Genomic DNA, 23,219 nt, shown 5'->3' with positions numbered 1-23,219 from the left:
ACCCTGCAGGTGCAGCCCTGCAGGTGCGAGCCAGGCTGGGCTAGCCCGGTGCCCTCCCGGTGTAAACGCAGAAGCATCTTACAGAAGGGGGTCTCAGTACAGCTCAACACTCAAGAGGTCTTCAGGAGGATGAAGGCAGCCACGGAGGGGCCAAACCATACAGAAAGATTTTCGGAACACGTGGAATGTTGGTGACTTTATTAAAACGTTCCTCACAGCATTCTTTACAAAACCACCAAGGCCCTAAAAAAATCGCTCAACAAATATCAAGACCTTCTACATACAGGACACTGGTCCAAAGTGCTCCCAATTCTTTTTTTTTTTTATTTAATTTTTTTTCTTAACGTTTATTTTTGAGACAGGGAGAGACAGAGTATGAACGGGGGAGGGTCAGAGAGAGAGGGAGACACAGAATCTGAAACAGGCTCCAGGCTCTGAGCTGTCAGCACAGAGCCCGACGTGGGGCTCGAACTCATGGACCGTGAGATCATGACCTGAGCCGAAGTCGGACGCTTAACCGACCGAGCCACCCAGTCGCCCCCAAAGTGCTCCCGATTCTTCATACAACTCCAAAGTGTTTAAAATTCTGAAAGCTTATTTCAAAATTTTTAAATTTTACTTCACTCACGATTTTCAATAAGTATTGGGCGTGGAGTGCTCTCTCTACTCCTGTTCACAGGAACGAAAGCCCACCGTTCTCCTGCTAATATACGTATGGTTCATATGTGTTAGGTGTATGTTTACATAGAACAGTTTTCAGCTGCAAATAGATTAAAAAAAATCTTCAGGAAACCAAATCAGTATAGAAGTAAAAAATAGAATACGTTTAATCCATTAGTTATAAAGCTTAAACAGTTTTGGATCTTCTTCACGACAGAAAGGTCCGGACGGTGCCCTTGATTGGGCCCCTGCAAATGGGGCATTTTCTGAGGGGAGGGGCGCAGTCTTGGCACACCACCAGGTGGCCGCAGGGAATGAACACCACGGACACTTCTCGGTCCAGGCACACTTTGCAGGTTCTTTCCTCCTGCAGCCTCCTCAGCTGCTCTTCCACTGGCAAATCTAACAAGAGAAAAGGATTTTCTTAATGTTTTTTAGTTTAATTTTTTGTGAGAGCAAGAGCATACGCACGCGCGGGGAGGGGCAGTGGGGGGGGGGGGGGAGAGAGAGAGAGGGAGGGAGGGGGGGGGGGAGGGAGAAAGAGAGAGAATGCCAAGCAGGCAGGGCCCTGTTGGGGGGGCTCCATCCCACAAACTGTGAGCCCATGACCTGAACCGAAATCAAGAGTCGGATGCTTAACCACCTGAGCCCCCCAGGCGCCCCGAGAAAAGAATTTTTAATGACAGGAAACTTGCTGCTTCTGCTCCCATGAAAAGCCAAGAAAATAAAACCAATGTTTTCTATTGGTTAAATTAATACTATTTTACCTGAACCATCTTCTGTGGGAACATACTTTAGGTCCTGTTGCACTAAGGGAGAAAAGCAAAAAGCACTAAACAAAATGGCACTATAACAAACAACGTTAATATTTATTCACGGAATACACATTTTTAAACTAACAGCTTAGACTCTGGCCAAATGCTATACATAACTGTCATAACATCAAGGCAATAAAAATCTTTTATCTTTTTGTGCAATTAATAGTTTGTAAATTAGACTGAATTATTTTCAATGATCCCAAAGTATTAAGATTAAAGCATATTTTCTTTTTTAAAAACCTGAATTGCATTGAATTTTAGATTCCAGTGCGTTAACAATGCAATATTCGTTTCGGGTGTACAAGCTAGAGACTCAACACTGATTGATGTACGACACCCAGTGCTTGTCACACGAAGAGCATATTTTCAATTGGCTTAGAAAGATCCCCCAAATAACTGTGCAGCACTCACCGAAGAAACGCTCGTATAACACGGGGTCCATTTCTAGGAGACAGTTTTTAAATACGGTGACTGCAAAACTTCCCTTCACTAACACAGCATCAATCAGCAATCTTGCTTGCAGAGATGTTTGTGCTTTCTGTGTAATAACACTGTGTTCTTGCTCAGTAATCACTCTGGCAGTTCGGAGACCATCCAGGATGGGGAGTACGGAAGTCAGATGTTGAAAGAGCGCCATTCTGTTCTTCCGGATTAATGACACATCATCTTTGTAAAAAAGAAAACAAACATGTTCCCACTGTGCTCACACACTTCCTTCCACGCCTACACGTAACTGCATGAAAAAGCAACATAATTTGTGATTGGTCAGGCAGCGCAGGTGGCTGGGGTCGGGGCCACCTGCTGCCTGGGCCATCTTGACGATCACTGTGTTAAGCACTTTGCATCATATATTAATCCCTTCCACCTCCATAACAGCTGTCCCAGGAAGGCGCCCTGCCCCCACTTAGCAGACGAGGAACCGGAGGCACCGGGAGGCGAACAAACTGTAAAGGACACACAACTCGCGAAAGTCAAACGCAGGCGGAGGCAGTCTGGAGCCGTGATCTGTGTTCCTGGACATTCTGAACTACTGCTGAGCCTTTAACCAAGTAACATTTAGAACTTGATAAAACTGAAATTCCAATTCAGTCTAGTCAACTTGGGGAAAGATAAAATCAGGAGATGAAAACAACAGAACATTTATTTCTCAAATGATCATTCACCCGTAAAATTTCTTCAAAATTCCATTTTAAGATGAAATTTTGATTATTTCCCCAAATTAGACACGATGTTGCCATTACTCAAATCTTTTCTAGGAAGTGGGGAAAGGCATTAACAGCATGTTAAAAATTAAATCCTACTGGTCAGGGATACCCTCCTGTCTACAGGATCACCATATTCCCCTGGAAGATCTAGGTTTTGTACCTCTTGGCAAAATACTTTGCATTTCAAAATTCTGCAATTTTATTATCTCCTGGCAATATGATCTATGAACCTAAGTTTAATCATTATTATACAATTCTGCCATGACCCATAAGGCTCCTTCTATAAAATAACTAATGACAGAAATGGGGCTATCTAAAAAACTTATGTGGGGGAAATGACTGTTGGATTTTAGAAACGCTGACTCTGTCAAGTAACAGGACACAAAAATAGAATCATTTAATAAAGGATAAAAAATAGTGCTTAGTCAAAAAGTCAAGGCCAGAGATACCCTATTTGAAGAGAGCTGGAGCTCTGGGAAAAAACTGGGAAATGGCCAGGACCGAGATTAGTGTGTAGCACAAAGAAAAGGCTGCACAAGTATGCATTGAACAGAGGCGCAGGCAAGCCTTCCTATGTAAAGAGCAGAAGGAACAAAGAAGTAATGGCCAGAGGGCTATGACTTTGCACCTAATGCACTGGGGTAAATCCTCTGGTAGAGAAGTAGTGATGTAATTTGCACCTGGTGTTGAAGTATGTTAGTTTTTCCATCTAACATTTATGTTTCTAATTACATTTTACTTAGACAAATGTAACAAGTTCTCTGAAATTCTCAAGGCTTCTAAAATCGGATTGCTAGTGGTTGAGGAGAAAAGGACTCATCTGAAACTCACAGACTGCATTCTAGCACTTAAGAGGGAAACACTTGAATAGACCTTTGAAGCATATTATTCTTTGGTTCTGGAAAAATTATCCTAAGTTTACTTACACACCTGTCAAGAAACTACTTACCTACTGCTCTTGGAAAACTATAAAATCATCAGTAACCTGAACGGAGATATTTTCGTTCACTCATTCAAACAGTATTTCTGGAGCACAAACTATGTGCACAGGGTGCCTGCCAGTGTGGACATTAGGGTGTGTGGAGACGCGAAGACATCTTTCTGACGATGTCAATTACTGTATATTGTTGACTGGGGTCATCTGTGCAGACTGTGGATTTTCTTTGAAAGAAACATAAGTGCTTTATAGCTGGATGCCCTCAGACTTTGAGAAGTGCTCGCTGGTGACTAGCAGCTGAGTCGGAGCAGACCAGCACCAGGTCAAGCAGCCATATCTCCACTTCACGGTGAAACAGGAACCCTGACGAGGCCAGGCAAAGATGAGCGTGGGCTCTGTCACTGCCGTCCCAGGGGTCTGCAGACTGAATAATGCCTGCTTTGGTAAAGCTAGGATGCCGTCCTGCTAGGATTGGGTACGTCCATCTAGGGTGGCCCCGAAGACAAAGCCACCGGAGCGGTAGGCTTGTCCAAGCACAGAGCGGACGATCTTACGGTCAATCATCCTGGGAAGAAACAGATCCCAGATGGCACTACACAAGACAAGGGGTAAACTTTTCTCATTCTGGGCTTTGGGGATACCAGGGGACCTGGGCTTTCGCAAGGGACGTCCCTAGTCATGTGTGTAAAACGGCCACAACTTTGGAGAGATGAACCAGAACAGAAGCTAAGCAGATAGACGCAGGAAGAAGGCCTCAGAGGCACCGAGAGGCCCAAACAGTTACAGCCGTCAATGGCCATCTGTGACATACTGCTCTTCTGTTACCCCTACATCTCCAGGAAGAGCTTGTTAAAAGTTGCAGTCTGTTTTCAACCGTGTTGAAAACACTGGCGGATCCTGTCCATGCTTAGCAAAGGGTGGCAACGGAGAGATTTCTCCTGGTCTAAGCCAGAGCGATGGCAGGGTTCAGAGTCGCCAGATGGGAATGAACATGCTTGGAGGAGGAGAGTTTTGCGAAGGAAGGCTGAGCAGAGATGATACAGTGGCAGACAAGGCTGGCAAGATAACCTGACCCGGGAGAATGGAAACAGCATCCTAGACCTCCCCTAAACAAAAGACACCCCAAAGGGGAACTAGGTTCCTGTGTGGGCAGGTAGGAAACTTAATCATAACCCATACGTTAATGTGTGTTATTAATGTTATCATAATGTCATTAGGCTGAGACACACTGTGATGGTAATTTTAAAATACATAATTGCCCCTGATTCTACCCTAATTTATAGCAAAGAGGAATGAACCTAGGATCAAAAACAAGCCATGTATGATTACATATACAGTCAACGAAAAACTGTATATGTAACTGTATATGTAAATGTAATCTTAACTGTATTTTTACTCTGGGTAAAATATAAGTTAAGAATATAAGTAAAATAAAAATATAAGTTAAGAGTAAAAATATAAGTTAAGAAAATCCTTTCACTCAGGGCGCCTGGGAGGCTCATTCAGTTAAGTGTCCGACTCTGGATTTCAGCTCAGGTCATGATCTCAAAGATGATGGTCAAAGATGAGCTTGGGCTCTGTTGCTGCCAGCCTGGGGGTGTGCAGGCCTGAATAATTCATGCTGAGCACTGAGCTAGAACCTGCTTCAGATTCTTTGTCTCTCCCTCTCTCTGCCCCTCCCCTGCTTGCATGCACACACACTCTCTCAAAATAAACATTCAAAAAGAAAAGAAAATGCTTTCATTCAATATATACATTTTCAATTTACTAATGAGCAATTCAAAAATATTAAAAAAAAATTTTTAATGTGTATTTTATCTTTGAGAGAGAGAGAGAGAGAGAGAGAGAGAGAGAGAGCATGAGCATGAGCAGGGGAGAGGCCGAGACAAAGGGAGACACAGAATCCCAAGCAGGCTCCAGGCTCCGAGCTGTCAGCACAGAGCCTGACGCGGGGCCCGAACTCATGAACCACAAGATCATGACCTGAGTTGAAGTCGGATGCTCAGCTGACTGAGCCACCCAGGCGCCTCTCAAATATATTTTAATGTAAAAATTTCCAGAATTCAAATTCAGAACATTGAACATAAAATCTGATTGGACTATGAGCATACTTTCAGTAACTTAGAGACAGACATCAACTCCATACAGAAAGAGACACTGATTACTAAATGCATGTACCTGATTCTTTTTCCTCAGTGGCTCTTTCTTTCTCCTCTTCCCTGATTTCATCTTCTGCATTAAGTAAATCTGATACAATATCACTGACTGTTTTGTAATTCTCCCCGCTCGTCAGGATCTTGCTCTGAATGGTCTGCTTCACCAGGTTTCTACTGAAGCCCATCTCCAAGGCCGCTTTCACCACGGGTGTGTTCATCATGACGGCATCTTCGGAGGAACTTTCTCCAGGCCCAAAATGAACAACTACATAAAATCGAGAATTTGGCACATGTTGGGATAGTCTATATATTTTTGGAATTGAAAGTTATTAGTTTCAAAAACATAAAGTCCAGAAAATGTAGAGCCATTATTTTGTCTTAACTTTGTTAAACTTAAAATAATGATACACACGTTCAGTCATGAAGATAAGAATATGGAATATCGTATTCCGATACAAAATATGCATTCCCCAGCATAACTGTGAGTGGGAGAAAGAAACAGAATGTCGAGGATCCCGGCCACCAAACATTCTTTTCTCCCCGTGATGAAGGAACAAAGGAGCTTTCTAAATCCAGTATGTTTCATGTATTTTTCAAAGAGGCCACTGTCCTCGCTCACTCCATCGCCACAGGGCCTCCTACTGAATCTCTCCTGTCTACTTCCTTCCTGGCCCTGCAACCAGAGTGACTGTCACACACAGATCCGACTGTGTCGTACTCCTTCTGAAACTCCATCAACAACTGCTTCGTTCTCACAGACACTCAACTGTGGCTTACAAGACGGCACCCAATCTGGGCCCCGCTCACCTCGTGAGCTTCATCTCTTGCCACTTTCTCATTCACGCTCTACACTCAAGACCAGAAGTCACAGACTGGTGGCTCTTGGGTCCAAGCCCGCCCGCAGGGCTGACCACTCTTAGCGCTGGCCGGCTTCCTTCATGTATCTGTTCGCGATCCTACTTTTTTCTGGCCATACAGAATTTTGCTCATTTCTTCAAATGTGCCTGCTCTTTTGTGTGGCTTAAGACTTTCATGTGTTCTCTCTGCCTAGAATATTCTTTTGCTCCCTTGGTCATCTGGTTAACTCCTACCCTTGCCTTCAGTTCTGTGCTAAGACAAGTACTTCCTCTGGAAAGCCTTTTCTGATCTTGCAAGTTTGGGTGACCCGCCCCTCATGCACCCCCAGAGCCCAGCACGCTTCACTTTTCCCAGCATATCCCTTCCCATGTCCTTGTCTGTATCTCTTGCACTATTAGCTCATGAGAATAGGACGTATGTTTACCCTGTTCTCTATTTTTTCCTCAGAATAGCAGAATCACAATAAATATTTACTGAAGTGAATTAAACACTAGACAGAGTAGAACAGCTTGTTCAAATAGTGACTCTATCATCTTTTAGGTTTAACCTGTCTGAGCCTCAGGTCCCTACAGAAGAATGGGAATAATAATTTCTACCCTCTTCATGTTACAGGAAGAATATGTGAGCAAGCTAATGTCATGGTGCCCGCGCTCCCACAAGGTCTGAGAACAAGGGTGAGGCTGGATGTAAGCAGTGTGTTAAAACTACAGATAGTCAAGTCCCACCCTTAGATACCATGACTCAATACAGTAGGTTTAATGTGGAGACCAGAAATCTCCAATATTTTTTTAAAGAATTCTTAATGTTTCTTTACTTTGAGAGAAAGAGACAGAGCACAAGCGGGGGAGGGGCAGAGAGCTAGAGACAGAGACCCAGAATCTGAAGCAGGCTCCAGGCTCTGAGCTATCAGCACAGACCCCGACGCGGGGCTTGAACTCATGAGCCGAGAGATCATGACCTGAGGCAAAGTCACATGCTTAACGGACCGAGCCACCCAGGTGCTCCATAATCTGCAGTATTTTTTAATGTTCTTCAGGCAAATATGATACACACTGAAGTTTGACAAATACCGACTTAATGAATTTGAGAATGCATTGCACAGTCCAGAACATCATACAATGTACATTATTACTATTATCACATTTCAATCACCATCGTACCAAAAGGTTCTATTTAAATGCAGTAATTAGGGGCACCTGGGTGGCTCAGTCAGTTAAGCGTTTGACTTTGGCTCAGGTCACAATCTCATGGTTTGTGGGTTTGAGCCCCACGATGGGCTCTGTGCTGACAGCTCAGAACCTGGAGCCTGCTTCGGATTCTGAGTTTCCCTTTCTCTCTGTCCCTCCCCTGCTCACACTCTGTCTCTCAAAAATAAATAAACATTAAAAAAATAATTTAAGTGCAGTAATTATTATCATTATACATACTTGGTGACTCAGCATTCTCATCTTCTGTGTTGTCTGAAGTAGATAACAACTGCAGGAAAAAAAAGTATATAAATTAGGATAGATATAAGTTTTACCCTGTCCATTATAATATAAATGAGTCAAGAGATCTATTTTATTCAATTTATTGGAAACTGACTAGCTTATAGGCAAATGATTTTTTACCTCAAAAGCAATATTGCATCTACATTCAAAAGTAATTCTCTATGCCATAAACTATTCTTGATGAAGCCGATATTCATTCATGAAGGCAAGAAAAGGGCTACACCTTCTCAGTGATATGAGACAATCATTGTTTGCCTTTCATTCCAAACACCTGACATTTCCTGGGTCATCCTTTGGGATAAGTTGGACCCTAGATCAGTTCTACTGTCTGTGGCTACAAAGTAACCCTCAAACTATTATATAAATTCTTATCTGCTTTTCTAGGAAGATTATTTTCCTTCCAGCACTTTGAATATTTCTTGCCATTCCCTCTGGCCTGCCAAGTTTTTGCTGAAAAATCCCCTGCTAGCCTTATGGGGTTTCCCTTTATATGCAAATACCTTTTTTTAATTGCTTTTAAGATTCTCTTTATCACCACTGTTTAATTACTATGTGTCTTGGTGTGGACCTCCTTGGGTTGATTTTATTGGTGGCTCCCTGTGCCTCCTACATCTGGATTTCTGTTTTTCCTCCCCAGAGCAGGGATGTTGTCAGCTGTTATTGCCTCACATAAATCTTCTGCCCCCTTTCCTCTCTCTTCTTCTTCGGGGATCCATAGAATACAAATATTGTTATGTTTGATGGAGTCTATTCTCATTTTGCATAATTTTTTTCTCTTTCCTGCTCAGCTTGATAACTTTCCATTCCTCTGCCTTCTAGGTCACTAATTCATTCCTCTGCTTCTTCCGTCCTGCTGTTCATTCCATCACCCATGTTTTTTTATTTCATTTAGTGAGCCTTTATCTCTGCTATGTTATTCCTTATCTCTATGTCAGGATCTCACGCATACTTTCCACTATTTTCTCAAGTCCAGTGAGTATCCTTATGATAATTGCTTTAAATTCTCCATCAGACTTATTACTTATCTTTGTTTTGCTTGGGTCTCATACTGTGATTTTTCTCCTGCTCTTCCATTTAGAACATATTCCTCTGTCTCCTCATCTTGTCTGTGTGTCTGTTTCTGTGTGTTAGGAAAGTCAGCTCCATCTCCTGCTCTTGAAAGTAGTGTCCTTATGAAGGAGAGAACTTTCCATGTCCTGCTGTGCTGTCCCCTGTTCCCCAGAACCTGGCCCTTCAGGGGCATGTCCTGTATGTGATGTGCACCCTCCTGTGGTGGCTGAGCTCCCTCTGCCTTAAGTCCAGTCGTCCGCACAGGGTGTCTTTGCCTGTTGTGGGCAGGGTTTTGTCCCTGGGCTGTTTGTGGGCCAGTCTGGGGCCACCTTGGGTTTGAGTTGAGTCAGAGCAGGGGTTCGCCAGAGATGCAGTAGCACCGGCCTTGTGCTTGTTGCTCCCTGAGAAGTTTGTTGGTGAGCAGGGCCTGCCGTCAGACCAGATGTCTGCCCCCGCCCCCCACTACCGCAGCCAGTTGGGACCCGTGTGTGTGGTTGTCTTCCCCTCCCCCTGGGGCGGGACTCACTTTGGAGTGGCACTGGCCCTTGTCGGGGCTGCTTGCGCCCCGCCAGGCTTGCAGCCCTGGTCTGGATGAGCTCCGGCCAAGAGCATGTTGGATGAGATGGATCCACAAAGCGCAAAACGTGGTGTTAGCAAGGTTCATGCCAATCTTCTGGTTGCAGGGGACCCACAGCACGGGGACTGGGGTGGGCCCAGCAGAGGGGGTGGTGTGACTTAAGCAAGTCAGGTAGCAAGTGTAGGCGCTGCCCTGGTTCCCACAGGTGGCCACGTGCTTATGCTGAGGGACAGAGTAAGGAAATGGTGCCTGCCAGCTCCTTGGTTCCTAGAGAAGTCCCTCAGTGAAGTCTGAAAGGAGTAAACACTTCCGCCTCCCACGGGGCCCAAACTGCTGCTTATTACTCTCTATCTCCACGGGCTGTTTGTTGTGCTGTCTAATGGTGGGGACTCAGTTTCCTCTTACCTATTGGCTGTTCTAGAGCTGGGCGTGCCAATTTTGAAAATTCCAGGTTTTCAGTCCTGATGGTTGTAAGAACTCACAAAATTCAGCCCTTCTGGTTTTCAAAGCCAGGTGTCACGGGATTCGTCTTGCCCACGTGGGATCCCTGCTGTGAGGGTCTGTTTCTCTCCCCCCTCGCTGCACCTGTGGCTCCCTCTCTCCCGCAGATGGCCTGCAGTCCACTGAGCTGCCCACTGCGTCTCTGCCCTTCCTGCCATCTTCGATGTGGCCTTTTCTCTATATTTAGTTGTAGAGTCTGTGTGGCCAGTCTTCAGGCCACTTTCTGGGTTATTTACTGATGTGGCTGTTCTCTAGCTGTATCCGGCGTGGACGAGGTGAGCTGAGGGTCCTCCTGCTCTGCCCTCTTCCCAGCAATCTCATTACAGGAAGAGGAGAAGGACCAGTACAATTCTCATTCTCACATCTTTTCAAGAGAAAACTGTATAGTAAAACTATTACGTGCCATTTTTTTCCCTCAAATAATTTAAATTACTGAAACCTTGTTACAGAAATACTCAGAGCCATACCTTAAATATTATTTTTCGGTAGGTCTCTAATTCGGCATCTGTATGCAAAGACTAGCTGTAAGATCATGTTGGGTATTATAAAAAAATGAAACGTATTTTTAAAGCAACTCTTTGTTCGCTAAGTACTCCTCTCTGTGATTAGCAGAAGATAATTTATCTGTTGTTGACCAATGATTTGTAAAAGCCACCCATACCTGTTCAAGGAGACAGGGGTGACTGGCTTGAATCTGACTGATGAACTCGTGTCCTTTGATTCGTATCAAATACTCACACCTGAAATACGAACAAAGTTAAGTCTGGGGGGTTGTTTTAACCCCATTATTTGTAGGCAGCTAAGTATTTCCAGTGAACATAAACGTACACATCAGCACTTAACATTCATTTCACACATGGGAAGAGGCAAGATGCCGTAAGTGAGAGACTGCACACAGTGCCTCACCGACGCTGGAGCTCCAAGGGTCATGGGGCTCTCAGTCTCCACTGGGAGCTCCCGGCTGTGCTCTTCAAAATTTTGCAGATTGCCAAATACACTCTGAACACTGAGAACAGAGTCAAAGCGACAGGGAGAAAGTTCTCTAATAAATAATGCTGCTCTCTCATAAACCCTGCACGTTTAAAACTTAAAAATACACGAAGCAGGACAAGAGAGGAATAATGAGGAAGGTGAACACATTTTCTAACAAGACAGATGGTCCCAAGTCAGCAGTTCCTAGATCAGACACACCCGCTGTCACCCAAGTATAAAAGGAACCCAGATTCACCCTTGTCTTTATATATTGTCAAAGTTCCTGCAATGGAAAGCTAGGAGCACTTCTTAGAAACACTAGAAGTTTTGACCATGAACAATACCATCGGAGGCCTCTTGACTTCAATTTCAAAACAAGAGCACAAATAAGCATGGAATAATCAAAAGTAAGTGTAGGAACGGACAAGGAAATGTTCTGTAGTGATCAAAGGAGGAGAGATGTGTCTATATTGACCCGGATCACCCTATTCAATACCCCAACCTGCTTGGTGCTTCTGATTTTTCTCACCGTCCTATTTTCTCTCGTTGTCTGTAGCACTTGCTATCTTCCGACATGCTACATAATTTATTGAGTTTTTATGAAGTGTCTGCTTCTCTGGCTATTAAGTTAATGTGTGAGACCAAGGATCTTGGGTTTGTTCAGCTGAGTATCTTAACCACCTGGAACACTGCCTGGCAACAGATGATCAATTAACATGAAATGCTGAATACATGGAAATACGTCCAAGACATGAGGCTAACTGAAAAAAGGTTTCAAAACGGTATATATAATATCTAATTCACTTAATACTATATACGTTCATCTACCGATGTACGTATGTTTCAAGAGGTGTCTGGAGGGATATTCACTAAAATGCTAACTGTGGTCCTCTTTAGATAATGGGGTTTCTGGACTTTTACATTTTCTTCTCTGTACTTCTCTACAATGTGTGTACACAGGAAACCATAAACCTGTATCTTCCGTCGAAACGGTTTAGTTATTTTTCTAAGCAATTCATCCTAAATTTATTCACGAGTGCATTTTTGAAAGAAAGAATAAAGCAACGGCCGATTGTCAGGTAAACACAAATAACCCGTCCCATAACGACGACAAACGTTCGCACGGAGGGTTTCAAAACGATCACCTTGGAAACCACTTGGCGTGCTCCACCCACGGGTCGTCTCCTGATTCCCAGCAGCGCAGTCCACCGTCGCAGCAGAAGCATTTGACGTCATCACTGTGCCCTGAAACGAATTTTGGACCAAGACTCGTGAATACACACAAGGTGTCCACGACGACGAGCTAAGGCACAACACGAGGGCCGTTCTCCCGCGACTGCACGAAGCCCCTCACCCATGTAGTAGAAGCCAGCCAGGGCCAGCTGCTCGGGGAGAACAGGCACGCTGGGGGGCCAGCTGCAGAAGCTTCGGGAGCGGGCCGCGTGCGTCTGCATGCTCCGGTTGGACACGGCGCACCGCAAGGCGTCCTGAAGCCGGCTTTCTGCGAACGGGCAGAAGGGGAAGTGTCTCAGGTGCTCTGACAGGGCGTCGTCGTCCGGCTCCCAGTTACTCAGTCTCCCGCCGCAGGCGAAGCAGGCCACCTTGTCCCCAGGGCCCAGGTAGTAAAACCCAGCTCTGGCCAGCTGCTCCGGCAGCGGGAAGGTCAAGGGCCAGCCCTGGAAAGAGTGCAACCTGGCTTCCTCGGCCTCCATCGCACGGTGGCGGGGACTCGTCCTCCGGGGACAGAGACCTTGGTTTGCTCTGAAGGTCACAGGGTTCTGCGGGAAGGTGGCGCAGGAGCGGCTAGGACAGCCCCCGTTTTCCACACTGGGAGGCGGCGAGAGCCTGGAGCGCGTCCCTGAGGAAGGACAGGCGGGCTGAGAGGGGGCGCCCGAAGCGCTCACCGGATTCAGACTCTGGATGAAGCTGCAGCTGGGGTACAGCCTCCGATGCTTCTCCAGGGGACTGTCCCCCTGCTTCCAGTTGTCCAGCGTCAGGCCGCAGCAGAAGCACCGGACCCTGTCCTTCCGGCCCGTGTAGTAGAACCCGGCCCGGGCCAGGCTCCGCTCCGAGACAGGGGCGCCGGCGGGGAAGGCCGAGAACGTGGACATTCGGTACAGCTCACACGAGTGGTCGTATTTCAGCCCCGACACGGTGCCGCCTTTCAGCAGCTTTGATGACAATGTGCTGTTTGCTCCGATGTTCATGACGAAACGGACGGGGTGGCAAAGGGACCAGCCTTTCTCTGGGGAGGTAGCTTTGTGCATGGCTCTGGACGGTGGTTACTTTTATCACGAGGCGGACACCCAGAACAGGAAGTCTCTTGTCCTTCTTTCCCTCTGTGTATTCAGGGCTTCCGCATGGTGAGATTCTAAGCTCGACGCTGACACGCGGTAGGGGGAGAGTGTGTGCAACTGCGCTTTTCCATAATCTTTACACACACAGCGCGAGCACGATGGCACACGGCACCTCGCCGTGGAAGTCAAAACCCCGCGCACCAGCGGGGAGCGCTTCAGGGCACCAAGATGCCACTCGGCGCCGGGCACCCCTGCAGGCAGGACAGCGCCTCGGCGGGGGCGCTTCACGGTGCCCGGCTGGCCTGGAGACCAGGCGTGGGGCTCACACTGCCAGCCTGTTTTCGGGGAGGAAACCTATGCCCTGCACGTGCTCCACAGAAAAAAATCCAAACTATGTTTATTTTGCTTTTTTTTAATTACGAAATTTGGTAGCCAGAAAAAAAGAAAAAGCGGAAGACCTGCCTGAACAGAAGAAACGAGTACATTGGGGTCATTTCACTGATTGTAGGATGTATCTTTTTAACACCTCTGTTACCAAGAGGTACCTTTCAGCTAACAAATACCGTATTTTAATCAGCAGCGCTTTTCTTTCTTGGAACTATATAAAATAATGGTGTGTTTTCCAATTAGTGACATCTTAGATGCGATAGAATACCATCTATCCCAAATCGTGCTCGAATTAAGTAATTTTTCTTCCTAGAATATTTGTAATAGGAAAAACAAAACGATCTAGAATTTTCCTACAAATGAGCTGAAGTGGGAACAGAATTGGCTGGTGCATCTTAAGTCCTGTTTCAAAATTACCTGAACGACAATTACTTCCCATAGTCAGCGGCTTGGTTACTTAATCCTAGTGATTCCAGGAGAACTTAGCAAACTGAATACTGTATTTCAAATAAATCCTCAGAGAAGAATGTGTTTGTTCAACTGGTCTTTTTAGGCTCAGCTTCACGCTGTTGAAAGACACTACCAAATCTATTCTGACAATGGATTTGTTTCTTAAAACAGTCAAAAGTCAGAGGGCTGCGTTTGTACACGAAGATGAATAATCGAAGTGTACAAAGGTGGCTTTGGTCAGAAATCCCAAAGACAGCATACCTTGAGCCAGAATTCATCGCAACAAGAAAATAATGAATTTACGTTGTCACAATCCCCTCCTTTGGCCAAGCAGAGACCTTGTGAAAGTTCAGAGTTTCTCAATTACGACCAGCTACCAGTAAAAAGTTTCTGTGTCAGTAACATGAACAACAATCTGCAAACGGGTCTCCGTGGCTTCTCTAGCAGTGATTTCTGCGCACAGTTTCCTGGGTCCCACAGGTGTTGGGGTTTCCGCTGCGACTTTGGCTCTTTACTTCCAGGTGATATGAGAAACGTGGCTCTGTTCCAGGGATCAGTTATTGTGTCTAACGTCAGCAGTGGACAAAAATTTTACACATTATTGCAGAAACCCTTCCGGGGCTAGTCACTGTGTCTGCATAAGTCTGTTCTTTTCCCAAAATGGACCATCCAGCCATCATTCTCACCGTCATCCTTGTCAGAGATAACAGCCCATTCAAACAAGCCGAACTTGAGACTTTTAACACATGCGCATTCAGATAAGTGCTTAGATCATTCCTTTACCAATCGTCCATGCTAGTGTGCCATACTCTACGCCTGGGGCACCGCAAAGTCTTGTTCTGGACATTTCTTTGTCACCATGGAAGTCCCTTGACCTGTCAGAGGCCTCACCTGCGTGCTTCTCTAACTTAGTAGAGGGGTGAATATTGTTCTAGATAACTGTCGCTCGTTTTCAGATCTGTACCAAACACAAGTTCCTTCTCTCTGTTCTGTTCTGGCTAGAATCACTTCCCTTTATATCCACCAGTCAAATTCAAAGACGAGATCATCAAGACTTTATAGTTACACCTCATGCCACTAGACTGTATTGTTCAAAATTAACATCCTTTGGGATAATAAAAACTCCAGTTCACACTTGTTTCTTCATGCACAAAACTACCTCCCGGAGATCAGACTAAGTCCCTTTTAAAGGTGTTAGGCCTCCATTTTGAGATGTTTTGATTTATGGGGAAAAAAATGGAAAAAATCTAGAAGTAGAACACTTTGCCTCTTTTGTAAAACCTGTTTAAAACGAGAAAAAGACAGTTTTAAAAGTCAAATACCTCACAGATATAACACAACGATCTCTTTGTAAACACGTTCTTCAAGCCAGAGCACTAGTGTTTGCTGATTGGCTACCTTGCCCAAGACACGGTGCTGTGTGACGCACTGCAGAGGCCACGAAATCCCAAGTGAAAACCAGAGGGCTCCAGCGGGTGGCCAGCAAGGGTATTATTATGTTTGGCTTTCACAGAATTGGATCTCGGTATTTTACTCATTGTTTTAACTTTGGATTTTGAAATGAATTCATACATACAGAAAAGTTACAGAAACAGGAGGGTTCCCACATACCCTACACTCAACTTCTCCAAAGCTACTATCTTATAAGATCATGATACAACTATGGAGGCCAGGAAATTAACACGGATACAGTGCTGTTACTTAATGTACTTGCCCTGCTTCATTACTAACATTGTTAAAAGTAAGAGATTTCCCATGACCCTAGATCCCAGGTCCTTGTGAAAACCAGACTGCCAACAGTGGGTGACAAGCGGCCAGCGGGCACACAGCGGCTTCATCTTTCACACAGGGCACATGCCCCGGCCCTCTGATACGGATACATTTGTCCCTGAACTGGAACTGTGGTTTTTCTCACAGTACGGTCAGCAAGGGAGTGAGACTGCTCTAATACCTGTGTCTGTCAAAAGCACCAAAAATGCAAGGTGGACAAAGAGAGACAAGTTTGGAGAAAAATGAGAGTCCTGTATTTGTGGAGAAGAAGAATATTCCTACATGTTAAATGCATAAATAGAGTGGGGTTTTGTTTAAAAGAGACATCCCCAGATCTGTTCGCTCTGTCACCTGCCTGGCCTCTATACATCTGAGACTGTGAACTGCTTACACGGGCCTTATGCTGAAGAAGCCTGGGGGTGGACACAAGGCACATGCATGCCTGCGGAAATACAGGCAACAGTTGTATGATAAAGTACAAAAAATTGCCCACCCCAGATGGATTCAAACTCTCTTACCCTCTTCCAGCACGCAGACCCCCAAATATGCTGGGGACCCCTGAGGCCTCCCTGCAAGCTTGAGGACCTCCACAGCCCTCCTCCCAGACTGGGGATCCCAATGGCCTCCTCCCAGGCTGGGGACCCTCACGCCTCCTGCCCCAGGCTGGGGGCCCACAGTCTCCTCCCAGGCTGGGGACCCCAGTGGCCCTCCCCCCAGAATGGGCCCCCAGCTGCAGCCCTCCCCCAGGCTGGGGACCCTCACGCCTCCCGCCCCAGGCTGGGGGCCCGCAGTCTCCTCCCAGGCTGAGGACCCCAGTGGCCCTCCCCCCAGGCTGGGGACCCTCACGCCTCCCGCCCTAGGCTGGGGACTAGCACAGCCACAGCTCTGGTGAGCTAGGCAGCTCCTTGGCCCCTGCAAGTATGCAAACCTGCAGGGCCCTCCTCAAATTTCTCCTCCACTGGCCCGCATCCTGTTTGCTAGACTGCTGTGCCTTCTGTTAGAGACCTTCACCTCCTCAAACCCATGCCTCTCTCCCTCATAACCTACCCGCTGCCTCAGAAATCCTGCTCTCCGCCCCAGTCCCTCACCCCTTCCTCTCTGCGGACCCTTCCCTCGATGCAGCAAGCAAACTTAAGTCTGTCTCAGTTTCAAAATGAAAACACCAACAAAAATCCTCTCTCGACCCCACTTTCCAATCTGGCGACTACCGCGGACCCCTGGACGATGCAGGGTCAGGGGCACCCGCCCCTCTCCCCAGGCTGTTGAAAATCTGAGCGTAACTGCTGACTCCCGAAGACCTTAGTAACACACTACAGTTGACAGGAGCCTTACCGATGGCACTCGACTAATGCATATTTGCATGTTATATGTACTATGCACTGTATTTTTACAATAAAGCCAGCTAGAGAAAAGAAAATGTTAAGAAAACCAAAGGAAAATACATTTACAACGCTGTGCCGTACTCAGGGGAACCACAGGCACATAAGGGGACCTGTGCGGTTCAAACCCCGCTGTCAAGGCCCAGGTGGTGCCTGCGTCTCACCTTGTCTTCACCGCCAAGGGCCTCGGGTGAGACCCCCCTGTACAATTACATTCAGCCAGCACCACTTAAAAGTGCTGTCGATGTTAACGCCAACACCTTCTTCCCCACAACCAGTGGAAGTTACATTTGGCCCTGGCGCCTCTTAGATATGTCCCAGTCCCCTGGCTACTGTAATGCCACCCTCTGGGGACTCCTGTCTCCTTTCTAGCGCTTCCTTCACAGAATCAGCCTCTTCTTACCCTTAGCGTGACGTGGGCAACCTTCCTGATCCCAGGGCTGGTGGCCGTCTCTACCGACTTAGGCGCTTGACAAATGCACAGCTGTGACCCTGGCCCCTTTCTGCCTCCCTGGACTGTGAGCTCCTCCGGATCAGAACCAGGTTTCAGCCCCGGATGGCCCACCCACTGCCGGCATCCACCGGGCACCGTTCGGAATGCAGACACGAAGTTCAGAGTGAATGTTAGCAAAGTTGACTGAGCGCCCGGTGATGACAACACCCTCACGGTCACCGGCACAGCATTAAGAACATCAATGTTACAGTAATTACTCCCAAGTCTGCTCCCCGACGGTTTCATACGAGGGTTTGAAGTCAGGCATCCTACGTTTCCACTCAGGTAACCGAGACCGGAGGGGTGCCCTTGGGCCAGAAAACGTCCCTGAGCCTGAGTTCCCTCATTGTCCACGGAGATAATAACGGTACCCCTTTCTGGAGACCGTGAGATTTGAACCCCAAACCACTCACTCAAGGTGTCTACAGGGTCCCGGCACCGACCACCGGGGAAACGACCAGAAATCTACTCTCTGTGCCACCACGTGCGAACATTCCAACAGTCGTTCCTCCGCGGGTTTGAGCAGGACTCGACTGGGGCCTCCCTACCAAGTTGTGGGGCGCCCTGTCCCGCAGCTCACTGGGCATCCACCGAGGCGCGGGGACACCTCCTGGCCCTGGGGTCACCCCAGCCGCGAGGGCCTCCCACCCCACTGGCCCTCCACTGGCTGGCGCGGAGGTGCGCACGGCAGGGGCTGGCGGGGGGGGGGGGGGCCTCGACCCTCGCGCTCCACCGCACGCCCCGTGAACCCCCCGCCCGCGCGAGGGGAGGTCCGCGCACCCGCACACCCGCTGCCCCGTGGGCCCCTCGCCCGAGGAGAGGCCCGCGCGCGCGCGCGCACGCACGCACGCGCCCGGCGACCCGTTACCTCCTGCCGCCCCGGGGGAGGTCCGCGCCCGCGCACCCACGCCCCCGCGCCCTCGCGGCCCGTCGCGCACCTGCCGCCCCGAGGCCCCGCGCGTGCCGGCCGCGTCGTCGGGTGGCCGCCGTAGCCCGGCTCCGGGGCGCGCCGCAGGGCGTCGCCGCCTTTTAGCGCCTGGCGCCGACCCCCCCGCCCCCCGCCCGTCCGTGCAGCGGCCGGTGCTTTCCTCGCGGGACGACGGGGAACTCCGGGGCGGTAACCACACGCGCTTCCCCTGACCGCGGCCTGGCCAGCCCTCCCCGCCCCCACCCCGGGGGATTTCCGCGACCCCGGGCGCCACCCCGCCGGGCGGCCTTCCAGAGAGCCGGCGCCGCGCGCTCGCGCCCGGGCAGCGGCCGCGTGCTCGGGGTCGGCCCGGTCGCGCGTCCCCGCCGGCGGTCGCAGGAGCGAGGGCGCGGGCGGAAGCGCGGGTTCCCCGTGGGCCTAGCTGCAGTGCCTGGGGCGGCGGCGTGGCCTTCTTCGTTTCCGGTAGCGAGGTGTGTGTGCGCGTGTTTGTCTTCGCCTGGTTGGTTGTTTTTGTAACTAGGGTGGGCCTGGCTATAAAAAAAAAAAAAAGTCCCTTCCTTTAGGCTCTTGTCCCGCACCGGACAGCTCTCGGTGACGGCGGTCCTCTCCGGGACACCGGGGTCTGTGCACCTGCCGTCCCTCCAGCTGCCCGGCGCACGCGGGGTGGGGGGTGGGGGGCCGCCTGCCGGGTACCGGATGGATGGGGGCGCTCAACTGACTGCGCCGCCTTCCAGCACAGCTAAGATGATCAGGAGCCAAAGGAAATCCTGTAACGTTATTCGGGAATTCTTCCTCCCGTGGAAACAAAACGGACGCCCGTTCCATTCGGCACAGTCAGCACGGGCTGGGGCGTCTTCAGGATGCGGTGGCTCCGGCCGCCCAGGGCAGTCGGGGCTCCAGCTGGAAGGGGCCGACGTGACTGAGTTTATGTCACGGGGAAATCGCAGTCCACTTCCGACCCTGCCCGGTTCAAAACCTGGCAAGACATTTTCAACTCATCTTGGAGGTGACTGAAAACCTTTTTTGTGGGCGTTATATGCTTTTGATCTTGTAGCCACCAAGAGGATTTTTGAAACACGAAACTCCTCTGGACATTGTTAACTTTAAAGCATAAAAGTTGGGGCGCCTGGGTGGCTCAGTCAGTTAAGCGTCTGACTTCAGCTCAGGTCACGATCTCACGGTCCGTGAGTTCGAGCCCCGTGTCGGGCTCTGGGCTGATGGCTCAGAGCCTGGAGCCTGCTTCCGATTCTGTCTCCTTCTCTCTGACCCTCCCCCATTCATGCTCTGTCTCTCTCTGTCTCAAAAATAAATAAAAACGTTAAAAAAAATTTAAAAAAAAAAGCATAAAAGTTGTCACGGTTGCGAACCACCTGCAGAATGCAGACATAGGTATTTTGGAACACAATGGATCCGGCCCTCTTTTCAACCGATTGGTCGAATACAAATACCACAGCCAGCCAGCCATTCGATACCCACCATCGTCCATTAAACATCAGCTCGGCTTCAATAACTGTAAATATTATAGCGTTGCGTTTTGTCCTTGAACATTTTACTGCCCCTACAGATTTTTATTTAATTTTATTTATTGTTATTCCAATATAGGTAACATACAGTGTTATATTAGTTTCTGGTGCCTCCACAGTATTTCCATATATGTTTGCAAGGGACAGCTTTATGATCACCCTGGCACATATTTCTGAAACAAAATGTGTATAAATTGAAATTCGTTTTTTTCCAAGCAAGGCACCTGGGGGGCTCAGTTGGTTAAGTGTCTGACTTTTGGTTTCGGCTCAGGTTATTATCTCACAGTTCATGGGTTCCAACCCCCGGCCTCTGGCTCTGTGTTGACAGCACAGAGCCTGCTTGGGATCCTCTCTCTCTCTCTCTCTCTCTCTCTCTCTCTCTCTCTCTCAATAAATAAATAAATAACACTTGAAATTACTTTTTCCTGTGATCAAAAGGCTCTAAGTGTTAAAAATTTCTCTTTGATTGCATTACTGATACTAGTTTCAATACTTATTATACAGTTGGTCAAAACAATACGGATCAGGGGCATCTGGGTGGCTCAGTCAGTTCAGCGAATGACCCTTGATTTCAGCTCAGGTCATAATCTTCATGGTTCGTGGGATTGAGCCCTGCATCGGGCTCTGCACTGACAGCACAGAGCCTGCTTGGGATTTTCTCTCTCCCTCTCTCTCTGCCCCTCACCTGCGCGCGCACGCTCTCTCAATAAACAAACTTTAAAATAGTTTTAAAGATTGGAAAATTAAAAAATGTAGATCACAAATGTTGATAATTACTAAATATAAAAAGTAAAACTCTATTATAAATGCAATCTCAGTGGGGGTGTCAGCTTATATTTGAACAATGTTCAACTGTGTGTTCATCAGTATTACCTATTACTAACTATAATAGGGTTCAGCATAGATTCTGCTCCTTTTATTGCTAAAGATTCTAAGTGTTGAAAACCTTGTTTACATAAGTAAGTATAGGTAGGACCAGAACAATGTCATTTGTCAATTTTTCACAATATTTTGACCTTCTGTTTCATACCTCCAAAATCCTTTAATGATCTTTAATGAAAAAATTTAGTTACTAGCAGACAAGTCAATTTTGTTGAAATCAGTGACTTGGAAACCACAGGCGCTTTGTTCCCAGAGAGAGTTGCCAGAGTTAGCAAATGAAAATACAGGACACCTCGTTAAATTTAAATCTGAGATAAAACAACAAATAATTTGGTGGCATAAGTTTGTCTCATACAATACCTTATTCATTGATTATCTTACATTCACATCGAACTGGCTGTCCTAGATTTCATCTGGCAGCTCTATACCCAGATTTGAGAGTCACCCCATGTTCTCAGCACTAATGCCAATTATCTCCAATTGTTCAGGAAGACTTTACACCTGGGGTGAGACGCTATTTTACAAGCCAAGATGGGTGAGCACGAAGCCTTCTCTTCAAGAAGAGAGCCCCACGGTGAACAGGTTGGTGACAAGGCGGGACAGCCTGGCCCCCTTCGCAGCTCTGGTTTTCAGGCTGATCGGGTTTAGGAAGAGCCCCATGTGGACTTGAAGCACCAGGCTGTCAATTCCTTTAACACTGAGTTCCCACTTGCCTGGGGCTAATCTTTGTGAAGACGTGGTGAGCCTGCCCAAGGGAGTACCTGTCCCAACTGAACGACCAGCGGCCTGAGGAGTCCCAGTGGGACTGGCTTTCCCGGGTGCTTCGGGCACAGTGAGAGTGGAGAGGAGACCTACCTGCCAGGCCCCGGAGTGCATCGCCACGTCTCCTCCACAACATTTCACGCAACTTTAACGATGGATTTTTAAAAAATGTTTACTTACTTATTTTAGGAGGGACAGCGAGAGAGAGAAAATGGGCAGGGGAGGGGCAGAGAGAGAGAGGAAGAGAGAGAGAACCCCAAGCAGGCTCTGCACTGTCAGCACGGATGTGGGGCTCGAGCCCACAAACCATGAGATCATGACCTGAGCTGACACAAAGAATCAGATGCTTAACTTCCTGAGCCACCCAGGCTCCCCAGTGATTGATGTTTTAAAAATAATTGTTTTCCCATAATCTAAGGTGCACAGGAGCAAGGCTGCATGTATTTTGTTCAGCACACTATTCTAGTACAAGCAGGGTACCTGTAAATAGGGAGTGTTCAATAAACCTCTGTTGACTGAATGACAAAAACGGACTCAGTGTATCCACTTGGACCCTCCCTCTCCTAAACCTGCACCCATTTTTTAAATAGTGTAACATAACTTACCTTTTCCCTCCCAACTCTGTGAACATCCCAACTATTTTATATAAAAACTCCACTTTTCCTTGCAGCACCCAAACATCACCTAAATATGTTTTCTCTCCAATCCTCTTGTACACACAGAAGGAAGCGAGGAAATGCTTCAGGACAATGACAAGATAGACACACGAGGCCATTAGTATCTGGTTTACAACAGCTTTCTTCTGCTGTCCATGTCTAAGCAGGGTATGAGAAGCGTGTTCACCCCATTCCTGGTTTGGAACTTCTAGGACTCTCAACTGCGGTGTGTTCTCATTATCCTATTCTATTTAAATCAAGTTTAAAATATCTGTTTCCCTTGAGGGCGATCATGATGAAAAAAACACTCCCTCTCTGGAAGGAATTTCACGTGGTCGTAAGTGCTCTAACAACTTCAGCGCCAGTCCAAGGGTATTTCACTCTAAGTTAGTACATTTTTAGTTAAGGAGATACATAGAAATTGTGCCCCGGAGTCTAGAACTGAAAGTAAAAGTGAAATCTAACAGA

The 23,219-nt window shown here is 47.6% G+C and overlaps 1 protein-coding gene and 1 long non-coding RNA gene across 5 annotated transcripts; one reads left to right on the top strand and one right to left on the bottom strand.

Moving 5' to 3' along the window:
* Positions 1-728: 728 nt before the first annotated feature.
* LOC125917180 (baculoviral IAP repeat-containing protein 3-like) lies at positions 729-19,051 on the bottom strand. Of its 4 annotated transcripts, none has more exons than XM_049623442.1 (10): positions 18,939-19,051; positions 12,579-15,639; positions 12,370-12,469; positions 10,914-10,992; positions 9,701-9,973; positions 8,062-8,110; positions 5,799-6,041; positions 1,890-2,144; positions 1,428-1,469; positions 729-1,062 (listed from the first exon to the last, which is right to left on the bottom strand). In XM_049623442.1, the coding sequence occupies exons 2-10, from the start codon at positions 13,489-13,491 to the stop codon at positions 869-871; spliced, it is 2,148 nt and encodes a 715-aa protein (XP_049479399.1). In that variant the 5' UTR covers positions 13,492-15,639; positions 18,939-19,051; the 3' UTR covers positions 729-868. The 4 variants fall into 4 exon arrangements, with proteins under 4 accessions (XP_049479399.1, XP_049479398.1, XP_049479400.1 ...); XM_049623441.1 differs by lacking the exon at positions 18,939-19,051 and adding an exon at positions 17,911-18,926; XM_049623443.1 differs by lacking the exon at positions 18,939-19,051 and adding an exon at positions 18,414-18,926.
* A 6-nt stretch (positions 19,052-19,057) lies between these two features.
* LOC125917181 (uncharacterized) lies at positions 19,058-22,624 on the top strand. The gene is made up of 2 exons (XR_007456104.1): positions 19,058-19,398; positions 21,822-22,624. It is a non-coding gene; the product is annotated as an uncharacterized LOC125917181 (long non-coding RNA).
* The last annotated feature ends 595 nt before the right edge of the window (positions 22,625-23,219 follow it).

This window comes from Panthera uncia, unplaced genomic scaffold (assembly GCF_023721935.1).
Source record: "Panthera uncia isolate 11264 unplaced genomic scaffold, Puncia_PCG_1.0 HiC_scaffold_1560, whole genome shotgun sequence".
Lineage (NCBI taxonomy): Eukaryota > Metazoa > Chordata > Mammalia > Carnivora > Felidae > Panthera > Panthera uncia.
This window is presented reverse-complemented; position numbering and strand designations above follow the sequence as displayed.